This window comes from Lynx rufus, unplaced genomic scaffold, assembly GCF_022079265.1.
Source record: "Lynx rufus isolate CCGP_SWC_20201006 ecotype Redwood Valley unplaced genomic scaffold, mLynRuf1.p SCAF_17, whole genome shotgun sequence".
NCBI lineage: Eukaryota > Metazoa > Chordata > Mammalia > Carnivora > Felidae > Lynx > Lynx rufus.
The window spans coordinates 33691316-33711651 of NW_025814831.1; the positions used below are offsets into that span (position 1 = coordinate 33691316).

Below are 20336 nucleotides of genomic sequence, written 5' to 3' on the forward strand. Positions count from 1 at the left end.
GTGTGGGGGATCGGATCTGAAGTAACTGGCTGCTTTTGACAGCCTCCCTGTTGATCGTGGGAGGTCAGAGTTGAGTGGGATCAGAGCAGACGGGTGGACAGAGGAGGCTGACCATTGCAAATGGAGGCAGCAGAGTGAGTGTATGTGGGTGGGTGGGTGGGAGGACCCAGTGCGGTAGGATACGAAGGCCTCTGGGTGGGAGGCAGAAGGCCCTGTTTTTAGCCCTGGTGTGTTCACAACAAGAGAGACTTTGGTCCAGTCGTTTCACTTCTCTGAGCTTTTATTAGACTATTCAACACATAACTTTGAGCAGCTACTCTGTCAGGCCCAGTTCCAAGGGCTGAGGATAGAGCGCTGAATGGTACAGACAGGTGCTTCCGATCTGTTTCCTCCTCGGTAAACGGGCCACATTCCCGTCCTGCCCTGCCCTGCCCTGCCCTGCCCTGCTGATCCCCAGGGCTCTTACGGGCATCAGATTAAGTGATGTGGTAGGAAGCACTTCCTTGGTGAATGGTTAGGCCTGATGCAGATGCAGGTAGAAGTCTGTGCAGGCAGGAGGCATGACTCAAAAACCTGCATTGGTTGGCCGTGGCTTGTCCCTTCTTCAAAGAATGCTTTCTTGCAGCGTTCCTGGGGCTTGACTCCCTGCCTCCAGACATAAAATGCAGTGGATTAGGGAGTTTGCTGGCTTTCACAATCTTCCTGACCTTTGAGGCTGAGCTCTAAAGCCACCTTTTAGAAGGTAGCAGGTCTGAACGCCTGTCTTTTTGAGATGACCATAGCCCCCAGTTTTTTCCCTCACCCACACCCTCATGTGAGGCCTGCTGGATGCCAGGCAAGCTGGAAAGAGCATGGACTTTGAGTAGCATCCTGGCTCTACACTTTCAGGCTTGTGACCTTGGGCAAGTTACTGTAACCTCTCAGCCTCCGATTCCTTATTCATAAAAAGGAGCTAATACCCCCACCTGCTGGGTTGACGAAGATTTGTAAAATGGCAGCTTTTGGTTGTTAAATTTTATTTTCTCTCTTAAATCTTGGAGGCTCTGGTTTAATGTGGATTTCCACAGGTGCCAGTCCTGGTTTTTTTTTTTTTTTTTTTAACATATGTAACTTAATCAATATTTGTTGAGCTAATGGTGTTGAAACAGAGAAGCATTCACCTGGCAGGTAAATGAAGGTGGTTGTAAATAGTTCCTGCTCCAGAGTCTGTACCCACATCATTCCAGGTCACAGGAATATGTACCACCTTGTTTTTTGTTTTAAATGTTTTTTCAATGTGTATTATTTTTGAGAGAGAGAGAATAAGCAGGGGCAGAATGAGAGGGAGACACAGAACTGGAAGCAGGCTCCAGGCTCTGAGCTGTCAGCACAGAGCGCAACGCAGGGCTCGAACTCACAGACCGCGAGATCGTGACCTGAGCTGAAGTCGGCCGCCAAACCGACTGAGCCACCCAGGTGGCCCTGTACCACCTTGTTTGTACTCACTGCTGGTCTGCAGGACCATCACAGGAGCTAGCCAAGGCCACTGATGAAGGTGGAGGCCTGCAGAGAGGGGAGGCCTGTTTTGGAGGGGTTTACATGGGGAGGAACAGGACATCCACCTGCCTTGGAGGTTAGGACTGCAAAAACCAAACTGATGCCTGGTGGAAGTAAAATGTCCAGGAGGAGAGAATTGGCTCTCGTTCCCATCCTCCTACCCCTCACTCTTGTGCTCTCCTGCCTGCTTCACTCCGTGCCCGTGGCCATGGGCCCAGCGCTCAGCCTGTCCTTTTCTCTGCTGAATCCCTAGTGTCTCCTGCGGGGTTAGGCCTGTAGGTGGTCAAGAAATAACACTGAATAAATAATTGACATCATCCTGGGGCTGTATCTAGACATGCTCTGGGCACACTGGGTTCAAATCTCAGCCCCTCCACTGACTACCTATGTGATCCTCGGGGGATCGCTTACCTGCTCTGTGCCTGATGATGCCAATGGGGAAATGAGTCTAATAATCGCTCCTGCCTGATTTCGTTGAGTGGAGGTTTAAACCAAGTAATGTGTGTAGGGAATTTAATACAGCACCTGACAGCGCGTGCTCAATAAAAATGCATGTTAACTATTTTGAGGAGCCAGAGTTTCTGTGGCCTTTACCCTGTATTCTTTGAGATAAGGTGTAGTATATAAACCCATCTTAGAAGGAGCCCACTCCTAGTTGGCTAGGAGTGTATGGAGTTGTGTTCTCCTTGACCTCGGACCCTGACGTCATCTCTGGCTCATTCGGTGTCACTTGACCCTTCTGATTGCTCAGTCCCTTCACTATAGAATGGTGTAGAATCCCTTGCTTACCCTTTGCCTACATTTTGGGTATCCAGGAGAAACAAATGAATGTGACGTGCTCAAAAGCTTTGTAAGTCGGTCACAGTACAGGTAAAATGACCTCAAAGTATGAGTGTCTTCTAAAGGAGACAGCCTGGGGGCCCCTGGGTGGCTCAGTCGGTTAAGCGACTGACTCTTGATTTCAGCTCAGGTGATGATCTCACGTTTCATGAGTTTGAGCCCGGAGTTGGGCTCTGTGCTGACAGCGTGGGGCCTGCTTGGGGTTCTCTCTCTCCCTCTCTCTGCCCCTCCCCGGCTCACGCTTGCTGTCTCTCTCAAAATAAATAGGTAAACTTAAAAAATACACTAAACTAAAATAAAGGAAATACACTAAACTAAACTAAAATAAAGCCTAGAGTGTCTTCAGGCCCTACAGTCAAATAGCTGAGGGCATTCTTTAGGCCCTGCCCAAACCTCCCGGTAGCCTACCAGCCCTGCTTTGCCCCAGGGAGCTGTCTCTGGCTGCCACCCAGCCTACCCTGGGACAGATGTGAGAAGGCCTGGAGCTTCCTGAGAACCAGCTTGTCCAGTTTTGAGGAATGATGAGATCTCCAGGAGCCGTTGGTCACTGAAGATGGGCTTGTAGGAGTGACAGGCTAGCAGGCTCCTGCAAGGTCCCTGGTCACCAGCCTTTTCAAACGAAAAAGGAGCAAACTTGTTTCCTGAAGCTCCTTTCTTGAGAAGGGGCTGCTAAGGCTGTGCTCTGTGGAGTGGGGGTGCGGTGGGAGGAGGCCTGGGCCCCCGGGCCCTTCCTTGTGGGGCGGTTTTAAGTGTGAAGAGGTCAAACCAAAGGGGTGTCTTGTAGTTTGTTGTTTGTGGTTGGGATTTGGGTCTCCCCTTTCCTTCTCCAGGAAGGCCTGGGGCTGGGCGCCTGGCCAGTGGCCACAAACCGTAAGCCTGGCTTGAGGACTTGTCACACAAGACCTGGTGCCTCCTGTGGGTCTGGAACCAGGGCGGGGCGGCCCAAGTCTGAGACTTGAGATCTGCTGCTGGGTGTCTCTAGAGAAGAGCCGATGTCTCTTCTCGTCTACCTTCTAGTCCCTTCTTAGTGTGAGAACATCAGTAATTTCTCTTGGTAGACTCAGTCAGTGAGCACTGGTTGAATCCCTGTTGGGTATCTGATGCTCCACCCACCTGGGGTCGTGGAAAACCCACGGTTTAGATGGAGAGGGAACTGGAAAGGTAGAAGTCACACTGGGCAGTGCCACAAATGGCCAGAGATGTGGTGTTGGTCTCTGTGGGGCAGGAACCAGCACTGCTGCCTGGGCTGATGGCATTTGAGTTGCATCTAGAAGGACAGGCAGGATTCGAAGGTGCTGCTGGGAAGCCTCCCCTTTCCCTGACATCTGGGCTGTGTGTGCGTGCTTGTGCATGCGTGCGTGTGCGTGTGTGTGTGTGTGTGTGTGTGTGTGTGTAAAGGAGGGTAGGGAAGTAGGAGAAAGGAGAAGGCTGGAAGGGCAGACCAGAGGGCAATGATGTGTAAGCTGCTGCAGGCTAGGGAACACCCCCTCCCATTGTTCTCATCCTTTGTCCTTCTTTCCCGGTCAGCTTTGTCCCTCCCAGAGCTGAACTCTCACCTTTCTGAGAGGCCAGTCTCTTTGTACAGCTCGAGAGCCCCACACCTGTGCAGGTGTTGTTGGGACTGTCCCAGCCAGTTAACCCCACCTGAGCTGCCCCAACGTGTAACCTACCCAAGCTTTTTCTAGGACGGGATGTGCAGCCAAGGGGCTGTGGTCTCAGGGCACCTTCCCCACCAGCCCTACTTTTCTCCCCTTTGTGTTTGCTCCTTGGGCACACAGCTCTGCAAGGGCCCAGGGAGCTGGGCTCAGTTACTCACCAATGACCCTGGAGAGGTCCTGGAGCCCACCGGCTGGTTTAGACAGTTTAGTCTGTAGCTCCCCAAAGGGGTCATGGCTGAGTTCCTTAGTCCTGGCCACTCTGGGTCAGCCCGATTGGACTCCTTTTTTTTTTTCTTAAAGATTTTATTTTCAAATAATCTCTGTACCCAATGTGGGGCTTGAACTCACAACCCTGAGATTAAGAGTCATATGCTCCACTGACTGAGTCAGCCAGGCGCCCCCTGATTGGACTCTTGATTCAGCCCAGGGTTTTGTCTCACTGCTGAGGCACTGGTATCCTGCTAAGCACCACTACCTGCCCAAACCTGGCCCTGATGGAGGCTCAGGGGACCTTGGGAGCGGTGGGGGCAGGAGACCCAGCAAACCAGGGCTCAGAGTCACCCTGGAAGCCCACCTTCCTTTTTTTTTTTTTTTAAATAGATTTTTTAAAAGTAATCTCTATACCCAGCATGGGGTTCGAACTCACAACCCTGAGATCAAGAGTTGCATGTTCCACCAGCTGAGCCAGCCACCTTCTTCTGAACCATCAAGTTTTCTCACTGGGTCCCAGGTTAGGCATCAAGTCCCAGCTCCCAGAAGCCTTCCTTCTCAGTGGGTAGGGGGTACATTTACAGAGAGGGCTAGTTAGATGCTGTCTTCTCTGCCTTGCCTAGCCCCTGCTCCCATTTCCTGGCTGGGGATTATCCGGCAGATTCTCAACACAGTGAACCCCTTAGGTCTGGTGTAGTGATGCCCAGAGCCACCTAGGCGATAGTCATGACTCCAGCCTACACACTCTGGGTGCCCCATTCAGCCTTCCCAGACAAATAAGCAAAACTGATGGCAGTCCCCAATAGCCTGGGTACGGTCATCTTCCTGGGGACCGGAGCTGGGAGCAGAGCTGTACTTAAAAAGAAAAAAATTCTTTTTCTCATGATCTCCATAGTGGCTCACCTTTTCTGAGCACAGGCTAAGTATCGGGCACTGTGTCAGGGACTCTGTGTTGTGTTAGCACGTCTAGTCCTGTGAGGTGGGCACTTTATCCACATTTTATGGATGAGGGAGCTGGCTCAGAGCAGCTGCATAACTTCCAAGATCACAGAGCCCGTGAGAGGTGGGCAGTGTGGCTCCGGCATTTCCCTCCTCACCACTTTGCTGCTTATAAAAGAGATGCTTGCGTGTCTGGAACACTGACCAGAGAAGACATATACAAAAAACAAAACCCAGTGATGAAAACATTCTGGAATTAGATAGTGGTGATGGTGGCACAGCCTTGTGAATACACTAAAAACTATATACTAAGTAAACTAAAACTTCCTCTAAATATGTATACACTAAAATATATGTAAATATAATCTAAATGTATCTAAATATACTAAAACCCACTCAAACGGATGACTTTTATGGTATAATTCCATCTTAATTTAAAAATTTAATTTAAAAAGCCCCAGAAAATGCTAAGTAATACAGAGAAGAAAATGACAATTACCCGTCCTCCCACCTCCGAAGCTAAGGGACCTCACGGGAGCTTCTGGTGCTCTCTGCCTCCTTGTCCCTCTTCCTCTTTCGTGTCTGTCCACCTGTTCTCTCCTGCTGACCGTTTACTCTAAGGTCGGGGATCCAGGTTCATGGTGCGTGAGTGGGAGAGCCGCCGAAGAGGTAACTAATCAAGAGGGCAGCTTTCATAAAAAGCTTGATGTGACCCTGTGCTTGGAGACTGCTTAAGAATGGATCACAGATAAGCCCAGGCAAGTAGAAGGCTGGGGTGGGGAAGGAGGGGGTGGCTTTCCTCATTTCCCCCAGGTGGAGTCCCCACTGCACCTGCACCTATAGACCCTGTTGGTCTGGGAGTGCTTCTCACCTTCTGCCATTCCCAGGGTTAATGGGGTCCACGTGGGGCAGCTTTCCCCAGTCCCGAGAAGTGGGGGGGGGGCGCGGTCCTCCCCCAGGAGGCAGCTGCACTGTGCTCAGGGTTGCCTAGCAATAGTGGGAAGAGGTGACTTAGCCCACTACAGAGGCGGGAAGAGAATTAAAAGCAGCTGGGGATGGAAATCCGGAGTAGGTGCAGAGGATGCTGTTGCCCTGGAAACTGCCTGCTTGGTCCTTGGCTGTAGCGGGCTACTTTTGGGCTGGTGTCTGCTCTTTATTGAGAGGTTTTGGGGTCGTGTCCAGGCCTGTCATCTCTCACAATGGGGGGGGCACCATAGAGACCATAGAGAAGCCCCCGTTGCACGTGGCTTGTATGGTAGATGTGTTCCGTCGATGGGCCCCGTTTAACATTCACAACAGCCTTGTAAGGGATGTGGGATGCTCACACCTGATAGACGAAAATCCTGAGCTTGGAGACATAACATGCTCAATGACTGCAGAGCAAGAAGGGCCTGGGAATGAAGGTACCCTCGGTCCTTAAGGGGAACCTTACGTTTTGGTTTAAAGCATTGCCTGGGGCGCCTGGGTGGCTCAGTCGGTTGAGCAGCCGACTTCAGCTCAGGTCATGATCTCGCGGTCCGTGAGTTCGAGCCCCGCGTTGGGCTCTGTGCTGACAGCTCGGAGCCTGGAGCCTGCTTCGGATTCTATGTCTCCCTCTCTCTCTACTCATGCTCTGTCTCTCTCTGTCTCAAAAATAATAAAAACATTAAAAAAAATTAAAGCATTTCCAAACCCATGATAGGAGATAATGTAAACACTGTCCACCTCCCAGAAAGGAAAGAGAAGGTGAGAGAAGGACGACTAGAAAGGAGAGTTAACTGTTTTGTACCAACCAACCAGTATTTGGTAAGAATGTTCCCCAAATAATAATAGTTCATACTGTTTGAGGGTTGCATGGTTTGGATTACCTCCATCCGTCAACCCTTTGAGGAAGGTACTGTTACTTTCCTTTTTGCAGACAGGGAAACTGAGACTCAGTGAGGTCAAGTGTCTTGCCCCAGATCAAACAGCTAGTAAGCCAGGTTATGCATGAACCCAGGCACACTGACCTTGGAACTCGACCCTTCACTAGAAACGGACAAACCTTTTGCTATTCCGTAGTTTATGTTTTGAGGGACAAGGCTTATATAAATGAAATCGTAAGGAACGATTAAAGGTGCTATATAATCAAGTACTCATTACATGATTCATGATGTTTTAAAAATAAACTCCACCCCCAATGTGGGGCTCAAACTCACGACCCTAAGAACAAGAGTCATGCGCTGTACCCACCGAGCCAGGCAGGCGCCCCATGATTCATGATTTTTAATATTTATGCTTTCACACGTGGTTTTCTCTTCATTAATCATGATGAGCAAACTTGTCAGGCCTTCTCCCCATTTTGTAGACAGGGCAAATAAGGCTCAGAAAGGTTCAGTGACTTTACCAGGGTCTCCCCTGCAACCTGAATGGAGGGGTAGAGTTGGTTTTGAATCCAGGTCTTTGGAGGGTCTGTAGTCTAAGCGAGGTGAGCAGGACCTTTCTCAAGTTACTTTTCTCGGTTGAAAAGGTAGGGGAGCGTTCTAGTCGTATTTCTACACGTCTAAAGAATAACTGACAGGAATACACTCAGGTCCCCTGAACCTGGAGGGCCCTAGGTGTCCCTGGTGGCCCCTGTAAGAGCTGACTCCAGCTTTTGGGGACTGGCTTCCCTGCTTTCAGATTCAACCATGTCCCTCCTCTGTTCCTTCAGCCTCACCTGTTCATCTTCCCTTTGTTTGGTCACCAGGGAAACAACAGGCTTTGAACCAGGTAGCTGAGGTGTTTGTTTTGCTTTTGAAAGCTTGTGCACATGGAACGTGAAGTTGGAGGTTCTTGTTTAAGCCTTGAGGCTGGTAAAAAGTTGGTGAGGGAAAGTTGGCGAGGCTTAGGTTGTTGGGAGTGAGCCGTTCTGGCTTTTCCGCGCTGTGGACCAGGCCAGAGGACGGCACGGAGGGTAGGACAGTGTCCTTCCTGGCCCCCGGGGTTGAACCGTTCGTCTCAGGGTCTAAATCAGAGGCCCCGGGGGGGGGGGGGTTCAGCTGATGGTGGAAAAGCGATCCTTGGGGGAAGGGAGCTTTTGACAAGCTGCCTCCTCTCTACCTTGTTTTTCCTGTTTCTTGGTGGTTGATACTATGGGGTTGTTCCGAGCCCAGTCACAGGCCTGTGATTTGAGGCCAGGCCGGGGCTTGCAGGGGAGCATTTTTATGGGCCCAAAGATTTATTTTTTAAAAGCCATCTGTAAAGCTGATTATAAACGGATGGGAACAGAATGGAGTGATGCTGAGCTCTATTTTCAGATCGTCTGTAGGTGAACCGACAGGAGGTGGGGGGGCACGTCAAGGTGGGTGGCCTGCTTCAGGCAGGTCTCCTCATGGAACTTGGCTTTGCATCTTGGAGGACAGGCCGCAAGCCTTGTGCTCGGGTGGGTGGGGGCTTGTTCCAGCCAGACTCTCTTTTCTCCTTGTGTCCAGCATGGGAATGGCCACACAGCCTGTGGCTTGGGAACGGACGGAAGTGGGGCTTCTACTTCTTCTAAGTGCCAACACCAGGAAATAGGGTCCCCGCCTGCCCCCCAGTGCAGCGTCTGCAGGGGGGTGCAACTTTATGGAGGTTCTGTGGTCCCGACAGCAGTGTCTGTCCGGCTGTGTGAGCACGGCTGTGCGTGTCGGTGTGAGTGCAGGCACACGTGTGTGCCTCTTTGGCTCTGAGAAGCCCCCCTGTTGATTTTGGCCACTGATTTGACTTTGGCAGAGGAGTGGCTCCCTTTCAAACGCCGCAGACATCCTCCAGATAATACATAATGGCACTTTCCAGTAGAGCTCCCCGTTTTTCGGAAAGGCCTTTCTTTCCAGGAACCCGAAGTGCTTTTCCAGGCTTGGCTCTGGGAACCAGGAGGAGGCAGCTCATGAATCCTGCATTCCCGGAGCAGGGGAAGCGGGGCCAGACCCCCGGTTTCCTGCCCTTTATCCTGGATCCTGGCTGGGACTGTTGGGAGGTAGCTTTGCCTGCATGAAGCCCGGAGGCCTCTTTTTAATTTAGATGTTTCCCCAAACTTTCGTCTCAGGTGAAAGCCACTTTGTTGTTGTGGTTGTTGTTTGTCTTAAGCTATAGTTAATTGAGAGGTTCATTCTATAATTAACTTTCAAAAAATTAAGGAGTGCCACTCTGGGGTTTCAGTTCAGTGGCCCTGTCTGCAGCTCCTCTACTAGGGGTGCTTGGCACAAGCATTAAGGCCACAGCGGGCGCAGGGGGGTCAGGCTCGGGACCGGCCCCTGATTACCTTTTCATGGAAGCCCCTGGTTCAGAAGGCCCCAGCTTAGGCCCAGGCCCAGGCCCAGGGAAAGCGGAGCTGAGCACCCACCCCCAGCCCGCCCCCAGCACGTGCCAGCCCAGTTCTGTGCCGTGGGCCACGCACACTCTGTTTCCCAGATATTAATTCATTTAGTCTTTGCAACACCTTATGCGATGGCTTAGCTGGAGGTAACGAAATTTAGAAAGGTTTGCAAAGGCTCAGTTGGTTACAGCTGTTTTTCTAGGTTTTCTGCTTTGGAGGCCAGTTCACAAAGGCCTTATAGGCAGAGGTAGGGTTCTGGTGTTCCTGTCCCCAATGCTGTTCCCTTCCTCACTGGAATTAACCGCTGTCCCGCATTTGGTGTTTTCTTTCCTCAACGTTGGTTTATACAGTTCCTGCCTGTGTAGTTGTCTGTATCTTTGTGCCTGTTGAAAACTACATAAATGGGGGCGCCTGGGTGGCTCAGTCGGTTGAGCATCCGACTTCGGCTTAGGTCACGATCTCGCGGTCCGTGAGTTCGAGCCCCGCGTCAGGCTCTGTGCTGACAGCTTGGAGCCTGGAGCCTGCTTCGGATTCTGTGTCTCCTCTCTCTGCCCCTCCCCAGCTCATTCTCTCTCTCTCTCTCTCTCTCTCTCTCTCTCTCTCTCTCTCTCTCCCCCCCTCCCCCTCAAAAATAAATAAACATTAAAAAAAAAAAAACTACATAAATGGTGTCATACCCAACGTAGCAGCATGCTCACATGCTGTTCTTTCTGCTCACACGGTTCCTGTGGCCTGGAGCTGTGGAGGTTGGCCTGGCTCCGCCCTGTTTTGTGGATGAGACAACGGTTGAGGCCCAGAGGGGCTGGGACTTGAGGGACTTGTCCGAGTTGCACAGTGGCTTACAGATGGCAGGTGGGACCGGAGGCTGCAGGTGGCTCTCTGTGTTATACCTGCTGCCATGAGCCCCCTCGGGGTTCGGAGACTCCCTGGTATTTGAGGAGGGAGGGTAGAAGCAGCCAGCCTCAGTTTCTTCTTTTCTTTCTTCCCACATGTGTTTTTGGCACCTGGCTCCCATTTCCTGGGTGGGGGGGGGACCTACACCCTTGCCCGCTGCCCTCTTCCTGGGGCTCCAAGAGTCAGCTTCTTAGGGGCTCACTGCTTTGCCAGTTTTTCTCCTCCCAGGATAGCAGTTGTCCTTTTATTGCTTCTTGATGAAGCAAATATGTAATGACAGAAAGCTACTGTGAATTTGGGAATGCTTCTAAATGAGTTTGCATTTTATGTCTCACAGTGGTATCTTGCAACATTTGGAAGTCAGTCGTTCTCTGCACATAGAGTTTTGGAAGAGGCAGAGGTGGGGAGCCACAGCTGAGCCCTTCTTGGCCGGGGCCGGGGGGCAGCCAGTGGGATTCCAGTTATGTCTCCCTGTCCATGCCTGGTTTCCTGGCTCTGGCCTTTTCTTCCTTCTCTGCTGGCTCTTGGCTGCTCAGCCCTTGCCTCGCTCACTTAGCGCCTGGGTAGAGGATGGGCAGGAGGGAGCTGGAAAGGACAGGCGAGTTGGCAGCCTCTTGGCAGTCCTCATCAGAGTCGCTTTGGGCATTGTTGTGAAACTCTTGGCCCTGAGGACATTTGGAGAGTTCTCAGGGGATATCACTGATCTGTGAATGACTTGGGGCTCCTTGGATGATTGGAGGTGGGTCTGGGGGTCTCGTGGGAGCCTCCCTAGTAGGGGGCTCCTGGAAGGCTGTGCCACCGGGATCCAGACACATTCAGGCCACCTCATCTCAGAGCCTTGAAGCCTAGAAGGGTGGTTCTCAAACTTGACCGTGCATCAGAATCACCCAGAAGGCTGCTTAAAATACAGATGCTGGACCCCATCCTCAGGGTTTATATAGGTCTGGGGTGGGGCCTGAGAATTTGTATTTTTAACAAGTGTGAGGGCACTGCAAAGCTACTCGCAAAGAAGATAGATACAGGCAAGGGAAAGCATTGGGGCTACTTTTGCAATCTGCCCTAGAGGTCTTTATGTAGATGGTGACTTTGCTGGTATTTAGTACCTAGTGCCTCCTCCCTCTTCCCCCCCAAATAAGGGGAAGTTGCGTTCTTTCTCTGTGGGGGGTGGGGGGGCCTGGACCTGGGGTGGGAGATGTGCTCCTGTACCCCGCGAGGGTGACTCCTCAGGAGCCTCCTGCTGGCACACAGTAGGTGCTCACCAAATATTAGATATGCTGAGCGGTGACCGTGGGTGCCTTAGAGGGGGTGGGGCAGCCACAGTGCAGCCGGAAATGTCTGGCGGATGCTGAGGTGTTGGGTGGCGATAGTCCAAGGCATCAAGGGCCGCTTTGGTGATGGGGCTGAATTGAGGTCCCAGAGGGAGCCCAGGCTGGCCTCGCAGCCTCAGAAGTGTGCCCCGGAGTCCAGAGGAGGCCGGGGAAGCTGGCCTTATGCTTGAGCTGGGGTCCGAGCTCAGGATGACCTCAGCCCTGCCATGCTGCTCGACACCCCCTCCCAGGTGTCTGACCGAAGCAGGGTGGCCGGGAGCCAGCGCACCCACCCCCCTCCCCGGCTCCCTGGCAGGCAGTCCAGCTGTGTGTTTTCTTCTTTTGGCCAGCGGCCCACTTCAGATTCCTCTCCTGAGGTACTGGCCATGCTGACACGTCCTTCTGTTCCCTGCCCTTGTTGGATTTGGCTACGGCCCCTACTTCAGAAAATCTTAGGGAGTTTCTGGTCCTCTTATGTGGGCTTGGGGGCCTCAAAGGAAATAAAACCTTCCAGCCCCAGCACTGAGGGTTCTCTCTTCGGCGGTGGACGTCAGCAGCCTGCTGTCTTTAGCCACAGCAGCCGGGGGGGCATGGAACCAGACAGAACCTTCAGACCCCCCAGCTCCCCAGCATGTGGGGCCCAGCAGGACCCTGGTCCACCTGCCTCCTGCTCCCTTCCTGTTGGGACCCTGGTGGGTGGCATTTAGGAAAGGACTAGATATGGAAAAACTGCCCTCTTTGAACTGTCAGTCCAGAGAGCTGCCTGGGAGGACCCTGTTCTGTCCCTTCGGAACAAGGACAGCAGTTGTGCCTCAGGTACCAGGGCCACAGGAGACCCGAGGTCTGGTTTTAGAGCTGCTTATGGCTGCTGTGTGATGCTGGACAAGCCACACCTGATCCTTACCTATAAAATGAGAGGACTGGGTTGCGGGGAGTGTGGTGTTGGAAATGCCTTGCCTGGATTAGCACATGGAGATGATCTCTAAGGTCTGGGGCCAACGCCAGCTTTCTGTGTTTCTGTCCCCTTGATGGGGGTTGCTCAGTAGAGCCAAGGGCTTCTGGAGGTGATCTTGAGGTTGATTCCTGGGCTTCCCAGCCTGGCCCTGAAACTAACTATTCTGCTCATACACGGACTCTTATCTTTAGGAGTCTTCTGTGTCCTCAGCTGTCAGGAATTTGTTCCTACCCTCTAGGGAGGGTGTGGGTGGGGCCCGGTGAATGAGCTTCCCTTACGGGATCCGGTGGTGCTCTGTGTCTTGGGATCTGCATGCACTCTCTTATTCTGGAAATGCCTGCTTAGGGTGTGGCCATGTGGGAAGCCAGGTGCCTGTGGAGGGTAGGGAGCCTTATTTGGGATTGGTGAAGGGTCTCTTAGCTCTGCCTTCTAGCCTGGGTGCTCCAGGTGTGGTCCTGGGGTGGGGAGAGTATCTGGGCCCACTGCAAGGTGGGCTGCTCATCATCGATCCGTCTTTGGTGTAGGCTTCTCTGGGTCACAGGATCAGTGTGAGGTAGGAGAGACTGCAGGCTGAGCGGAGCCAGGGAGCAAGGATTTCAGCCTGGAATCTGCCCCAGGGACTGGTGTCAATAGGCAGCCTTGTCTTCCACTTTGTTTACTCCCAGGACCCAGCTCTAGCCCTTCTTTCTTCTGGAGCAGTTTGAGGAAATCGAGTCACAGAATGCCAGAGCCCAAAGGGAACTATACCGTCACCTGGTCCTCGCCACTTAGATGAAGAGACTGAGGTCCACGATGGTGATCTGACTTGTCCAAGGATGCTCTGCCATGAGTTCATTCCTTGTGGGGCTGGTTTTGGTAAGGACTGTTTATTCCAGGCACATATAAACCCTCTTCTGAGGTCATACTTGTGGGTGGGCTCCAAACACCTGCTGACAGACAGGCAGCGTGAGCCTCTGTGCTCTGAAGGCAGATGGATGGAGCCGCTGGGGTTCTGGCTAGTGTGTGGGTGGTCGAGTTCAGGTGAGTTTCACACATGACGGCAGCTGTCCTCTGCCAGGTTGGAGGTGGTGAATGACAGGTGGGTCCTTTGCATGGCTGCCCTTGTACCCAGATGTTCCCGGGACTGGCTCCTGAGATTACAGCTGAGGAGGGGAGCGAGAAACGAGCCAAAGGGACAGGTGCAGGTGGCGCTGGTGGCATGAGCGGTGCCGGTCCTCACATTAACAGCTAACGCTTACTACATGCCCAGCCCTGTGCTAATTCCGTAACGTGCATTATATCAGTCATCCTAACCGCACTGTCAAGTGCAAGTACTATTTCATTTTCATCTCCACTTTGCAGAAGAAATGGAGCTTTGGTGAGATTAAACCGTTTGCCCCAAGCCACACAGCTCTTGAGTGGTGTTCCAGACTTTGAAATCAAGGCTGCCTGGCCAGAGCGCACGGTCCTCGCCAACTGCCCTGGCTGTCCCCTCCCTGCCAGGTTCCCTCTGCTCGGCAGCGAGCACCAGCTGTCTTCCCTGACTGCAGACCGGAAGCCCCTCACTAGAGATAGAACTGGGTCTCCACCCTCCTTGGGCCCCAAATACCTCTCTTCTGACACACACATTCCTACACTTGCCTGTGGAACCCGGAAGTGGTCCGTTCATAAGAGCTGTGCCTGTGGCTGCTGTGCGATGCTGGACAAGCCACACCTGATCCTCACCTGTAAGATGAGGGGACTGCGTTCCAGGATGGTGGGCACGCTCTGTTGTAAACGCTGCGGGTTCTGGTCCCTGACACCGCAAGCCCCGGTGCCATGCCAAGCAGTGGAGGTGGGACAGCCCAGGGCTAGATGGGGGCTGCTCCTTCGCCTCTTCCTTTCTTCCCCGTGTCTCTTCTCTTTCCTTCTTGCCTTGCGTGGCACCCCAGGCACTGGCCACCCCCAAGGAGGGTCTTGGGAATGAGGCTGTACTGGGGAGGGGCAGATTTCCTCGCCCTCCTGGGAGCACGGGGGTGCTGGTCATGCCTTTGCTGGCTGCCCCCGAGTATGGCACCTTCTTGGCCATGGCAGGGTTGGGCCGGTTCTGTGGCTGTGGGGGTGTTCCAGGCTCCACCCTCTGACATAGTCACGGTGGTTGTAGGCCCTATGCCAGCTGTTTGTTTGTTTCACATCACACTATTATTTCATCCTCAGAGCAAGGTAGGAGGCATTAGCTCTGTTTACAGGCGAGGGGCTCAAAACCCTGAGAAGTCAAATAACACGCTGAGGCTGGCATACTGCAGGCTGAGATCCGCACCCAGGTCTGTAGGGGCTCAAGTGCTCCTACCACCTAATGCCCAGGGTGAGCAGAAATTGACAGCTGGCTGAAAAAGACAAAATCCCTGAACAGCAAGGACGTAGTGCTCAGCCGCGCTATAGCACCCTGGGTGTGGGCCGGCTGGGGGTGATGAAGGGGCATTGCTGGCTTCCTCTGAGAGAAGAGGCCAGATGGAAAGCATTTGCAGGCTCGTGGGCACCATTCACCCATTAGGCTGTGGCTGCGGCATTGCTCGGAAAAGCTCAGGCAGACGAACATAATGGTGCAAAGACAATTGGAGCCAGTCTGTGCCTGTCTCTTGAATCTGGCCTTGCCTCTGTGATTCCTTCTTTGCATTTCAAGCTCCACTGTCACCTCTGCCTGTTAATAGGCCGTGGGGGCCTGGTGAATAATACTAATACAGGAGTCATACGAAGTAGCTCTTCTAATGCTGCGTGCCTGGCACCGTGCTTAGCTTTTTGCATCTAAGCACCGGGATGCGAATTTCCCATGCACTGACCCATGAGATCCTCACAACAACCCCGTGAGGCAGGCACTATGTCCCCATTTTACAGATGGGAAAACCGAGGCCCAGAGAGGTTTAGTAATTTACCCAGCATCCTGCAGCTGGTAAGTGACAGGGCTAGGATCTGAATCCTGGGATTTCCAGTCACTAGAACCATGATTCCCTTAAGTCAGGGATGTCTGTGTGGCCTTTATTTCTATCTCCAAAGCCGGTCTCGCACCTGATACTGAGAGGGCTTTAGGAGAAGTTGTAATGACAGAATGAAGGGTGTTTGGATCCTGCCCTTTGAGGGGAAAGCTATCTTTTGCAGGCTTCCTGGGGGCTTGTGAGATCTGCAGCAGCTCTGAGGCCCAACCTTGGTGCCCTGCGGCCACTTTCTGAATGGGGGGCTGCCGCAGTACAGGGGGAGACCCTGTAGGTGGAGGAGGCAGGGCTGGGGAGACAAGCCCAGAGGACACAGTTCCCAAAGCCCCTTATCGGTCTTCTTCCCTCCAGGGAGATCAGCATCATCTTGTCACAAGTGTGGTTAGATGTTAATTTTCAGGGAGGGTTAAGATAGTAAGTAATTTAGAATTAAAAAAAAAAATGTTTATTGATTTTCGAGAGAAAGAGAGCCAGTGCAAGCAAGTGGGGGAGGGGCAGAGAGAGAGAGAGAGAGAGAGGGAGACAGAGGATCCCAAGTGGGCTCCACGCTGAGCGCCGAGAGCCCAATGTGGGGCTGGAACTCACGAACCATGAGATCATGACCCGATCCGAAGTCGGACGCTTAACCAATTGAGCCACCCAGGCGCCCCAGTAATTTAGAATTTAATAAAGTTTCAATTCATGGCAGGGACGGGGGAGGGTTGTTTCTTATTTCTCTCTTTAGCCATGATGTCTGAAATGTGGGAGGCACTTAGGGGATATTAGTTGTGTGAATAAGTTAAAAAAACAAAACAAAACCTAATTATCATGGAGAATTCAAGTGCAGGAGTAGAGGATAGTATAACGAATCCCGATTTCCCCTTTCCCCAGCTTCAGCGCTTAGCCACAAAACCTCCCTGTCCTGTTTAGCCATCTGGGCTAGCATGCAGTGAGATTAGCTGGGGTGAACTGTGTTCTCGCGAATGAAAAGGACAAGCGGAGGTGAAACGATACGCCAGTACCAACGCAACCTCGCCCGTGGGGTCACCACTGTGCCGAGCACGATGCAGACGTTCCAGAAGGTTTGAACGGACTACTTGGCAACTAGCCAAGTGGCATTCCTCCAGCCCCAGGGTGGGGGGAAAAGTTTCTGAAGGATGAGTTCAGCCAGATATTTGGGGTGGGCAGACATAACCCGCACCAAAGGCATGGCTGCTGACGATGGTCTACCCTCTCAATTCACATTTACTGTGGATCATTTTATTTTTTTAAATGACATTTGAAATATAAGAAAAAGTGTAGAGAACACCACGACAAAGACCTATGTGCTCACCACCCAGGTTTAATAAATATGAAGCACTTGCTCTTTCCAGGTCAGGGCAAGGTGCTCGAGAGGCCAGTGGGTGACAGACCTATGAACCGCATTTCCTTGTCACAAAGATGTGACGTGCAGTATGGTGAAGCGAGCCCAAGGAAGGCCCCATCCCACCTTGGAGGAGATAGGGAAGGCTTCCTGGAGGAGGTGATAAAAGTGAGCTAAAAATCAAATCTGGAGTATGTCTGGGTGAGTCAGGCAAGGGGGGTGGTGGCAAAGGGCGGGGGAGGTGGGCCAGGCAGAATGTGACCAAAGGCATGAACAGTGAGTATGAAGCTCTGGGAAGGGTGGGGCAGGGGATGAGTGAGAAGGAGTGGGCTGGGAGCAGCTGGAGAGAAAGAGGCCTGGGGGTGGGTGACAGCGGACCCGGTGAGTCAGCGGACGAGCTTGGCCGTCTTCGGGGCAGCGGCGGGCTCTAGACTTGTCCTGAGTCCTGCTCAGTGCTCGGCTGTCTGAACTCGACCCTGGACACTGGACACTGCCCGGTGGGGTGGGTGGGAGCCGTGTCAGGAGTAGTGGAAGGAGCCTGGCTGTGTAGACAAGGCTGCAGACCACGTTGGGAGGCCCAAGGGGGCAAAATAGTACTTGTGGGGGTTGTGTGGGAGATGGGAGTCTAGCTCAGAGCTTCTAACTGTCAAACTTTCCAAAGAAGGAATGAACTGTGGGGTCATGAGTTTCCTGGTCTCGAGTGTGTTGGGTGGACTTGTCGAAGCCGGTGGGGGTGGTGGGGGGGGAGGGCTCTGCCGTGCCTGGCCCCCAGGGCCCCGGCTCGCTCTGTGCTCTCGGGATTTGGGCGGCGGAGGGCGGGCTAAGTGACCCTTGGCACAGGGCACAGGGCGCAGGCGCTCCAGGGAAGGCGGCTGTGGAGGAGGCGCTGGCCGGTTGCCATGGGAACCACCTCTGCTGTGGGTTTCTGGTTCGAGGATGCCCTGGAAGGGAATGAGCTCACTCCACCTGCAAGGTGGTGAGTCAGCCTCCGAAGACATACTTGCTCTCCAGGGCTAGGCTCCCCTGCCCCACGTGGGCTGCTGTCACTGGAAAAGAGATGGGTGCAGTAGAGACAGCGGCCAGCCACTCTGGCAGCCCCGGGGATCCTGAGTCCAGTGGAGGGAGGAGGAAGCCTCTAGTCCAGTCGCCCAAACCTTGGTCCTCAGCAGAGGCTGAGCCATCCTGTCTGCCGGCCATGTGGCTCATGTGGCCCGGGTGCCATCTGCAACTGCGCCGGCCTTGGGCTCGCAGTCCCCTGGGCTGGACGCACCGAGGACGGGGTTTCAGGTGTGTCAAGGGTTTCGAAGGAGACGTGCAGGCTGTGTGTGAATGCCCATCAGTCAGGTGCGAGGGTCGTTTCTGGGGATGGAGGAGGAAAGCTTCCCGGAGGGAGCGCGTTTGATCTGACATGGGAAGGCTGAGGGGTCACTAGTTTGCCCATCGAGTCCTAGGCATGTAGAGGTCAGAGGTCGTGGCTTATGGCTCCTGCCCCTCCCCACAACCACGTGTGCAGGTGTCTAGTTTGTTGTTCTTATGAGGGTGTGTTCGGAACATGCCCGCTGACGGGTAGTGAGGACAAGAATTTCAAACCGCTGTGATTTCAGGGCACCGGGCATCTTTTGCAAGACCCTAAGAAGTCCAGCCCACCACCTACTGGGTTCCAGTCTCTAAGGAGCCACCTGTGGGCTTGTAGCCTGTCTCCACCCCCAATGTGGCAGCCTTGGGGATGACATGGGAAAGGCCAGGGAACACTGGCTTTTGCTTGCCTTACTTGATACATCTACCTGGGCCTCTGTTGCCATTGGAGAAGAGAAAGCACTTCAGAGGGGGCAAAAAAGATGACATTTTAACCCTCTCACCTACACACCACGATTTATCGTTTCAGAAACCTATTTTTGTTTTTGTCTTCATATGTGGGTTACTTTCATAGTGGTAACCGTAGCGTGTATGCAGTTCAGTTCCGTTTTTTTATTTCTCCACGTGGCTTTTTATTAAAGATTTGTTTTTTCATATATAGCAACACAGCCTTTGCGTTCCTTCCCTGATGAAAGTGAGATCCAGGGATAGAGTTTGTTTCATGAATATTTTTTTATTTGTGCTTTTCTACCTCTTTCCAAAAAGCATTTGAGGAGAGCACATCCCAAGGCTCATGTATGGCTAAGTTTTAAAGTCGGAAGATCTGAGCTTTGTCAGGGTGAGGATGAGGTGACTGTTAAAAGAGGTTAGTTTTTCTTAGTTTGCTCTGACCCTCATTCCAAGCTTCCTGGTAGCCACAGCAAAAGGGGAAATTGGAATTATCATAACATTTATTTCCTAATGAAAGGAAGCATATCAGTTCATGGGAAAGAGACACTTATAGTAATTACTGACCACCAGGGACTTTTCCATTTTAGAGTCGTGTTGTGCTTAATGCTGTCGGTCGTAGTTTCACGGAACACACAGAGACCTTTTTTGCATATTGGTTCTTTCTTTCTTTTTTTTTTTTTTTTAAGGTTTTTATTTTTAGGGACACCTGGGTGGCTCAGTCAGTTAAACATCCGACCTCAGCTCAGGTCATGATCTCACGGTTTGTGGGTTCGAGCCAGGTGTCGGGCTCTGTGCTGACAGCTCAGAACGTGGAGCTTGCTTTGGATTCTGTGTCTCCCCCCCCCCCCGCCCCTCCCCTGCTTGTGCTCTGTCTCTTTCTCTCTCTCTCTCCGTCGAAAATGAATAAACACTAAAAAATAAAAATTAAAAAAAAGATTTTTAGTTTTAAGTATCTTTACACCCAGCATGGGGCTCAAACTTACGACCCCAAGATCAAGAGTCGCATGCTCCGCTGACTGAGCCAGCCAGGCGCCCCTGCATATTGGTTCTTAAATCAACCCTCAGTAGAGCCAAAGGCATGGTGTTAAATCACACTTGTGTGAAGGCATTTCTGTGAGAAGCTGAATAATGAAATCTTGTCCTACTGCTTCGAGAGGTCCAGCTGAGGCGAGGCCTCACCCCTTGCTTGTCACTGGAGACCCTCCCTCCTGGTTGTTTGCCCGGGGCTGGGCTCCTGGGCCCTGCGTCTGTTAGAGGTTTTCCGAGGCCTGCGCAGAGAAGAGAACTGTTTGAGGTACCAGGCATGTGAGGACCAAAGCTGCTATTTTGTTAGGAAAATGAGAGGTCGGGGCTGGACCTGGCATCTACCTTTTCAGAACGAAGGTGGTGGAGGCCAAGGCTGTCTTCTGGAAGCACATTTGGATTTGCTCCGAGCCTCAGCAAGGTGCTTCTGGCCTCAGGCTCTTGGCCACAGAGCAGGGATGAGGTCCCCCCGGGAAGGAAATGGCTTACCTGTCGGGGCTGGGCCTGGCATGTCACCTTTACTGGCTGTCTCTCTCCTCAGTGAGGTGCTACTCCTCTCCTCTTCATTCTTCTGGCATTGGACA

At 52.6% G+C, this 20336-nt stretch overlaps 1 protein-coding gene across 3 annotated transcripts in view; it reads left to right on the forward strand.

Moving 5' to 3' along the window:
• ACTN1 (actinin alpha 1) overlaps positions 1–20336 on the forward strand; it is a 95520-nt gene that overhangs the window by 3005 nt on the left and 72179 nt on the right. The window contains exon 1 of one of the 3 annotated variants that reach the window (XM_047079450.1): positions 13444–13488. The exons of the other annotated variants lie outside the window; for them this stretch is intronic. Coding sequence (XP_046935406.1) covers positions 13459–13488 — 30 coding nt within the window. The 5' untranslated portion in view covers positions 13444–13458. Of the gene's footprint in view, positions 1–13443; positions 13489–20336 lie in introns of those variants that run through there. 3 annotated transcript variants of the gene reach the window in all.